Source organism: Oreochromis niloticus, linkage group LG14 (assembly GCF_001858045.2).
Source record: "Oreochromis niloticus isolate F11D_XX linkage group LG14, O_niloticus_UMD_NMBU, whole genome shotgun sequence".
NCBI classification, from domain to species: Eukaryota; Metazoa; Chordata; class Actinopteri; order Cichliformes; family Cichlidae; genus Oreochromis; species Oreochromis niloticus.
In genome coordinates this window covers 17,406,062-17,415,378 of record NC_031979.2, presented here as the reverse complement: position 1 = coordinate 17,415,378, position 9,317 = coordinate 17,406,062, and the positions used below count along the sequence as shown (strand labels likewise).

At 40.5% G+C, this 9,317-nt stretch overlaps 1 protein-coding gene across 1 annotated transcript; it reads right to left on the bottom strand.

The window, feature by feature from the left end:
- Positions 1–386: 386 nt before the first annotated feature.
- On the bottom strand, positions 387–8,252 carry rab38a (RAB38a, member RAS oncogene family). Its single transcript, XM_003441648.5, has 3 exons — positions 7,837–8,252; positions 4,473–4,753; positions 387–1,674 (listed from the first exon to the last, which is right to left on the bottom strand). Exons 1-3 carry the CDS (start codon positions 8,036–8,038, stop codon positions 1,519–1,521), a joined length of 639 nt encoding a protein of 212 aa, XP_003441696.1. The 5' UTR covers positions 8,039–8,252; the 3' UTR covers positions 387–1,518.
- Positions 8,253–9,317: the final 1,065 nt, after the last annotated feature.

Here is a 9,317-nt window from a genome sequence, read left to right as displayed (position 1 = left end):
ACTGGCTGGCTGACTTCATGTGGCTATGTGAATGTCTTTAGTCAGCAATAGACTGCTGCAGGCTGACAGTGATGGTTTGTCAGATGTGCTGCTTAGACACAGCCCAGGCTTCTTGTTTTGCCAACAAGGGGCTACTGCCACCTAACCCTTCTTTAGAGTAACCTGTATTGTCTGGTTAGACCTCCTCCCAGGACTGCGCGGCTAAGCATATGAGCAGACTTCTTAACTGACATCTGCCTCACGATCCTTAATTTATTGAATTGTTAGGATCCAGTCATTTATACCCTGATCATAGTGCATAGAGTGGATGTTAAAACCATATATGTGGGTGTATACAGACTTTTTAATGATATAATAAGAAGACAAATGGGAAACAGTTAGTCGTCAGTAAAGCCACGGTTTATTCACATGAACATTTTGAAAACTGGATACATCTTTGGTTCTACTGTATAATCTGTCTCAGTTTGCTGTATATAATATGTACATAGTTGTATACATGTTTGCATTCATCCCATAATTACAAACATTACAAATAAAAAAAATCACAGTGGGATAGAAAGTTAATATAAAACCACTGGATAGAAATAAGGGATACAATGGGCATTAACACACATTCAGCATTATTTTTAAAAGTGCTGAAATTGAAACGAGTTCAGTTCTTAATTAGCGATGAACGGAAAGACAAATGTGCACCATTAAGAGCACTTGTAAATAATATATAGTGGATATCTCTACTGCAGATATTAAATAAAATGTTGCTTTAGAAAAGGCACTTTAATTGCAATAATCTGTGTTACAGTGCTTCACTGGAACTAGTGGATGAACATGAAAAGTTAAAAATAAATGAAGCCATATTTGAAGGAGCCATGTAATGTGGCTGTGGTCTTATTAGGATTGAGAAGGGATTGCTTGGGAAAGAGTCGGTGGGAAAAAATTCTTAACTTGTTTGCTCTGCTTGCTTGTGAGCGAAGCATGAAAAACGTGACAAACCAAAAGTGCCGTCAGGTATGGGTTAGGAATTACAAACAAGCAGAGGGGAAAAAATGAGAGTAGAGGAAAAGAACAGAGACGACAGCAGGAAGAGAGAAAGAGGAGCAGCGACCATGGCTTCTATATAGTGATTACCTCCACACACCTCCAGTACAGATATTCTGTGATTTGCCACAACCTTTCTGTGCATGTGTTCATTAACTCCGTCTCCATGGTAGCCGAAGTGGCAGTGTCGAGGCCTGAAGTCACCCAGAGGGTGACCTTGCCTTTGACAAGAGCACACAGCTGCACCCATCTCTCTTTCTGCCTCTGCTCAAATCCATCCATTTCCTGAGCCAGCTGCCTCTCTGTCACCCACTCAATCCCCACACCCAACCCACCCCAACCCACCTCACCCAAGCTTAAAGACTGGAAAGGAGTTGGCACCCGCATCCTCTTCCTCGAAAACAGCCAAAAGGAGCCCTTCCTTGGTCTCTTTCTCACACACAAACTGAACACTATGTGTAATGAGAATCTATCTGCCAGGTCCTACTGGGATCTGAAGCATGAGGAGCATGTCCCGCCTTTGTCCTTTTCTAATTGAGGCGTGATGGTGTCTGGGACTTCCGACTGGAGCATGTCTTTCTCACTGGCAATGATGTGCTTCACCAAGCAGTTGGCTGCTTCATCGATGTTTATGTTTTCCTGAAAGCAGAGAGGGAAAAAGAGGAGGGGGGGTGATAGAGGAGAGGGGGAAAAGAAAGACAAAGAATATGAAAAGGTAGGAAAACACAGAAGATCAATCAATGTTATAAGGCACTAAACAAGATAGAAAAAAGCGCTTGCAGGAGGAAAAACCTGTGGTAGTAATTGAGTGAATCAAATGGACCGTCACTAAACTGAAAAGGTGGAAGAAACACAACAAAACAGTCAGCAGCAATGATGTGAACGCAAGCTGGAAAGAGATTTTTGCATTTACTCTGAGTGGTTGCCTCTGGTCTGACACACTGACAAATGACAATGCATCCCTCTTTTACACACAAAAATGAGGATAAAAGCATCCACAGCAAAACCTAATGAGACCTGTGATTACACTAAAAATGTATATTTTTTCAATGTAATGTATTTATACAGCACCATATACCAACCACAGTCACCTCAAGGCACTTTATATTGTAAAGTAAAGACTCTACAATAATACAGAGAAAGCCAAAACAATCCGAGATGATTGCAAAAATACTGGAATAGGCAAAACCTGGAATTATCCATTTGCACAGTATATATAGAACACTTATATATGTGTGAAAGACCTGCATTATGCAGACCTGAAATCTAATTTATATAAATTCTCAACATTAGAGTTTTTCTATCCTAATCTTAGAAAGAATTAAAAAACCTAGATGAACTCAGTGATGACACAGTGCGTGTCTTTGATTGATGGATACTGCAGTAGCTCAGAAAGGAAATGTCATCCTAGTCAAATGAGGTCTCTAATAAAAACAGAAATAACTTCCAGAAGTGTCTCTCACCCTACCCTGCTCTACTCTTTCAATATAAATTTAAATAAGCTGCATTTTTCTTTTTTTTCATGATCCAGTTATCAAAGTTTAGTTAGGAGGAATTTTACCTTAGTTTGATACATAAAACGAAGATGATACCAAAAAGTTTCTTCACATAGGAATTGGGATGCCTAGTTTTAACATTCCAGAGCTAAATGATCCTCTAAGGAAACTCATCTTCTACAAAGCTTCTCCACCCACAGGAATACAACCCAAATGTCAAACATCCATTTTATGCTGAGCGTGAAAAAAGACTGACAATCACTTATGATGAGAAAGATGCATTTTTCTAACATGTAAAGTCTACTGCAGCAGCAGTTGTGTGCTTAATATTTTAATATCCTAAAGATCTAGCAGTGTGCCGCTCAAATAAAATGTATTCTCTATCATGTGCCAGCTTCACTTCTTTCCTTTCGCAGTTTTTCACAATAAAAACTGTTGTTGCAAATTTTGTAGGTTACTGAGCTGCAAAAAAGTCCGTTATCACCTAGATATAATATAGTGTTTCCAATTAACATTCGAGGCATTAAGCTCTGAACTACTTAACATTTGTGATGGATTATTATTTATATTTCTGGTTAGTGGAAAAAAAAGATGACAGATGATTTATTAGGTGCGACTGTTTTGCAATGTCATGCTTTCAGCAAGGTTAATACTCAGTTTATCTCTGTGTGTTTTTTTAATCATTCTTCCCCTGAAACAATTATTGTCGTAGACGTTAACGTCATTATTTTTATAAAGCTTCATTAACTTGTTTGTTGGTCTTTTTCTTCTACTGTTTTTATACATTTAAAATATTTTACAGATTGTATTTTGTTTTCTAATGGTATAAATGCCATTTATACAGCAACTAAAACTATAGAGGACAATAATGCTTTGCTGAGGACACTGAGCATAATCTATTTCGGGCCTGTGGCAGCTGTGGACCTCACAGATTTATACAAATATTTGTACAAAAAAGCAAAAGTGAGAACAGATTTTGTATATGGTTAAGTGGCTGAGTGTTTTTGTTAAGTTTTATTTGCACTTTCAGTGCCGTATATGGCTATGCTTTCTCACACCTCAGTCTATTTTCTCCTCTTACCACCCAGCTGTGAGATTCCTAGCAGCCATACTCAGGTCTGAGTGTCCCGTGTGTTACTGTGTCACTGTGTGTTGCTCATTTCACAATTATTTTCTGTCTTCATGAGTGAGCCTTGAATCAAACTTTTACTGTATTGTACTGTCTTTTATTTCTTATTTGTGCTCAGTATTTAAATGTATTATCTAAATTCTTCCGTTCATCTTTAAATATTATTGCTATGCTGTCAGTCCAGTCTAAAATCTGTTACAAAGGCTTCAGACTGACTGAATATAGCAAATGTAACAAAATATACTTTGTAAGCAGTTTAGGTCTTTTAGCTGAAAGTTACGTTTTGGTTAAAAATATAATTTTCTAAATTGCATCCGAGTCTCTGCGAGCATAAGAATAACCACTTTTTTCCTTTATGGTTTGTGCAGTCAGTGGAAAACAGTGTGCCGGTATATTCCCTCAACACTCCTGGACATCCTGTCTGGATAACAGAGCACCTGATGCAAGTGCAGCTGACCTGGAATAACACAGAAGGAACGTCGACTGTGAGACTCTTGTGCAAAAGCAGCAGGGCTCCGTGATTGATATGCAAATACTGAACAGACTGGGACTGTTAAACTCAGCACTTTTAAAGGATTTCTTCACATCCTGAATGTGCCTCTGTGGTGGCATCTCCACAGGGTAATCAGGTGCTAGGTCTGATAGAGTCAAGGAGTCAGCTGCTTCCCAAGGACATCTGAGGAGACAGGACTTGCTGACACAGGGGGATTGAACCTCAGAGCTCTGTTGAAGGCTGCTCTTTGTTTCTTTGTAGTTAAAACACTGTGTGTGTACGTGTATTCGTGTGTGTGTCTGTGTGTCATCTTTCTCACCTTAGCAGAAGTCTCATACCATCCCACAAAGCCATTCTCCTGGCAGAACTGCTCCATCTTTATTCCGTTATTGGTCAGTACATCCCGACCCTGGTCACATTTATTGGCCAGAAGCACAGTGGCTACATGCTTCCCGTTGGCAAGTGTCAGTTTGGAATCCAAATCCTCCTTCCACTTTGTGACAGCCTCAAAGGAGGCAGGCCGTGTGACATCAAACACGATAAATGCACCCATGGCTTCACGGTAATACACACGGGTCATGTTGCCAAACCTCTCCTGACCTGAAAGACGTGCAAACAAAGTGACACACACACACACACATACACACACACACAAGATTATTGCTTGTTGTCACTGTGATGGTTTTTAAACTTTTCATACTTTATTAAAGCACATCGTGAAATTTTCAATAGACCAGTATCACAATGGTCTATCAAAGGTGTCACCTTATCAGCAAAATGTAAATAATGTAACCATTTTATCATTTTGGGTGTATTTATGGATGCTTTCTTCACATATTTCACCTGCATCCGACACTTCAGACACACAATTTTTTTTCCATTCCATTACAAGACAAGCAGCAACAGATGGAAAAAAGGCAGAATGGGAGAAAGAAATGTGTCTTTGGAGTCTCTGTGTGTAAGACTGTCTGTAAAAAAAAATTCCTGAGGGTCAAATTAATTTGATAAGCCCTGTTGGAATGTTGTATCCAAACACATTTTCCCATCCATAATTTCTGCTGGAGGACCATCAGATTCAGCTCCGCAGCTGCAGAATAAAATCAAGACATTTCCACACTGTGGAATAACCAAAAATCAAACTGGTCTACTCATCATGGCGTCCAAGAGAAGATGCGAAGAAAAAAGGTTTTGAGTCCCACAGCAGTGTTTTGGTTTTTTTGAACAGATGGATCAGACCACAAGGTCAGATGCAGAACAGGTGGGAGGCAGAGAGGTTTGCTCAAGGACTTATCTAGGGGCAGATGCTTGTTGAAACAGGTCGGCCATTGGAGTATGTCAAGCAGAAAATTATGCCCCTGGCCTTCTCAAACACACTGCTTTCTGGGCAAGTACATAATAGAGGATGTTTGAAAAAGCCTCACTAGAAAACTTAAGTATCTCTTTACAACAGATCAGATCAGGTATCTTTGAGTGTTACTACTCATGTCTTTGTGGATGTAGTGTTGTAGCTGTTTGCAAATATTGTATCTTTGCTAATATTTAACCTCACTCCTCAAAATAGGTACTACTTAGGGGCCTTTTAGGCTCATAGAAAGGCAGCAATAGTGTAACTCTGCAGTTCAACATAATCCACGAAAGTTCAAAAGACTGAAAATTATATAAAGTCAAAGAGAAAGAAACAAAACCCTAAAGGTTTTTTCTCTTATGTGTACATGTGAAGTTAGTTCTGCTACACTGACAGCACGGCATAGAAAAATGGGAGACAAAAATAGAAAGGTCGAAGTTGTTTATCTTGGTAAATGCACAGAACAGCGAGTGATTTATTACATCTGTTGCATGAGAAAACTGTAGCTCATTACCAAATCCCATAACAGAGGTGGGTGGGTTTTTTCTTAGATTCATAAAAGTGAGACGCAGTCATAAATATTTCAAGAAAAGGTTTGTACGTAGCGTATTTACTTGAGATAATCTTCCATCTTAAAGGGTTTAATAACCTTTAGGTGAGTGTAAGAAGCACAACAAGTACAGTGCAAGACCTGCGGCGCTTTTCTCTGAGGGAGACCCTCATCTTTGGCTCATAATAAAAAGCTTTCTGTGTACAGGAGCTTGGGCCTCAAATCTCCCTCACATGAGTTTGAGACACATGACTGCTTGCGCTTACTGGAGAGAGAGCGCACAGGAGGGGAGAGAGCACCAGGTCTGAGGATTCTTCTAAACCTCAGCAGACACTCATGTGACATGAGGCTGTTGTAGTCTTTCTGTCATCTTAACCAACAGCACTCCAGTCAAAAGCCAGTATTATATCTGATTTCTGTCATCGCCAGAAGCAATCTAAAAACTGTAAACCGACAAGTAAACATACTTGAATTTTTATTATAATAACTTTGGTTTTAAAGCAAATAAAAAACTTTCATTCCTCATCCCTGATGACATGGCATCCTAACACCTACAATTTACACTATTCAACTTATATATAATACTTCATTTACAAAGTATAGACTGAAGGTGTGTGATACTTGGGATCTACTTGGGGAAAAAATGAGAAAACACTTCCTTTAGTTACACTGTGTGTGTGTGTGTGTGTGTGTGTGTGTGTGTGTGTGTGTGTGTGTAAGACAGCTGCTTTAGAGCAGAAAAACTCCGTACTGGGGACCGCATGACATCAAATTATAAAGGTGATATAATAAACATGCTTTTATTATGTCATCAGCTGGAACATGAGCTCCCTGTTTCGTTCCAAATTAGATAAGATTATTAATTTTCTGGCTCAACAGACCAGCTGGTGCAGAAGGTTTTGCATAAGTCTGGAAACAATCTTAAAGTGGCACACCGTTACTATGACGACACTGATTTATCATGGGAGCATCGTGATGCTCCTTCATCAAGGTCACAAGCAAAAGCTCATCGTATATATGGCTTTAACCTTTTTAACATGTGATTGTATGAGTGCATAGCCAAGTGATTGGAAGGCAGGAATTTGGAGTCAGCTGGTACAAATGACGAACAAGTCTCGATGTGTGTGTGTGTGTGTGTGTGTGTGTGTGTGTGTGTGTGTGTATGTGTGTGTGTGTTAAAAAAGGGTGAACTGTAAAAAGAAAAAAAATTCTTGGACTGGTGTGCTTTTGTTTCCTTATAAACCTATGATTTTTTAAATCTAAAATAAACAATATTTTTACAGTCCACAATCAGACAGCTCACACATTTTCCTGAAATTACAAAACATGTCGTTTCTACTGGAGCAGCCAACCTCTCATAAGTATTTCATTAATTATTTGGAAAGCTTTAGCACAGCACTTACCGAGGAGTAGAAAGTGGTTTTTACAACGACAATCATTGTGTGATTGTGTGGCATTTAATGAAGACATAACGGGCTAAATAATTGTAAACAGAAATTTCTTTACGATTATAGCTTGTCACTTTCATTAAAGAGTTTTCAAATGTTATGGTAATTTCACTTAAAAGACTAATTAACCCTCTCCAGCATGTTTTCTGCATAAGAAAATCACACATTACCAAAGAAGTTATAAATTGATAATAATCTGCTTTGCATAACTTCTAAATGTAACATACTTAAAACACTTTTAGGCAAAAAAGGAAACAAATCGCACAAATCCTCTTGTTTCTTACAATCCCCGCGGTGTTATCGAACTGTTTCACCTCCGGTGGGTAAAAAGTTGGTTTACCTGCGATGTCCCACAGCTGAAGGCGCACGGTCTCCTGGTCCCAGTTGAGCACTTTGAGTGCGAAGTCCACGCCGATGGTGGCTCGGTAGTTGGGGCTAAAGTTGTGGTGGACATATCGCTTGATGATACTGGTCTTCCCAACCCCGAGGTCGCCTATCACAAGAATCTTATAGAGATGCTCCTTATGGTGGTTGTTCTGCATGGCGACCGAGGAGGGCGAGAGCCGAGCATGAATCCACCGTATAGGGAAGACCTGGGGATGATAGAGGGAGACGCACAGGACAGCGCAGAGAGAGCTGGGGAGAGCTGGGAATGAGAAGGGGTGGCAAGGTACGCCCTGGCCCACAGAGGGAAACGAAGCAGAGACGTCTGGACCTTGTGACTCACGATGGGCAGCTCCAAGCTGGAGAGGCAGCACTTCTCTTATACTGGCTGACTACTACTGCTTGTTTTGTATTTGCGGACTACTTTTTTAGATAAAAGCAGTCAGCAAAATGTAACCTGCTTTATGGAAATGATAAAAGATGGGGCATAACAGTGCCTGGCACTGGTCTGTATTATGTAAACTGAGCTATCACTACCGAAACGTCAGCACGGTAACATTTTTTGGTTTCGCAGCTCGTCGAAGCAGAGCGCAAGAACGGAATGGCCTATACACACTCCCCGGCCACTTTATTAGGTTCACCTGTTCATAGGCTCCTTAACACGATTCAGCCAATTGCATGTAAGCAGCTCATCGCATTTAGGTTTGTAGACGTGGTCAAGACGACCTGCTGAAGTTCAAACCGCGCAGCAGAATGGGTGATTCAAGTGACTTTGAACGTGGTGTGGTTGTTGGTGCCAGACGGGCTGATCTACTGTGCTCTACTCCCACAAACATCTTACAGGGTTTACAGAGACTGGTCTGGAGAAAATATCGAGTGAGCAGCAGTGAAATGCATTGTAAATGCAAGAGATCAGAGGAGCTCAAATACAACCAAGGTATGCAGAAGAGCATTTCTGAATGCACATGTCCAGCCTTGAAGCTGATGCGCCACTGCAACATAAGTTCATACTGGTTGCCCCTCATGTCGCCTAAGAACAGGAAGAACTGAGGCTATGATTAGCACAGACTGACAAACTGGACAACAGAAAGCTGGAAAGCATTACCTGGTCTGATGAGTCTTATCTCTTCTGCTGCAACATTAAGATGGTAAGGACATAACTCGGTTGCCTTAGCACCAGCCGTGCATCACTTTAAAACCAGTCTACCAGTATATTGTTGCTGACCATGCCATTTCTTTATGACCACAGCACATCAGTCCTATGACGGCTGCATCCAGGAGGATAAAATGCACCTGAGTTCACTCTACACAGACGGACTCCAAAGTCACTGGATCTCAACCCAACAGAGCACCTTTGGGATGTGGTGGAACACAACATGGATGTGCAGCCAACAAATCTACAACTGTGTGATCATGTTAATATAGACCAAGGATCTC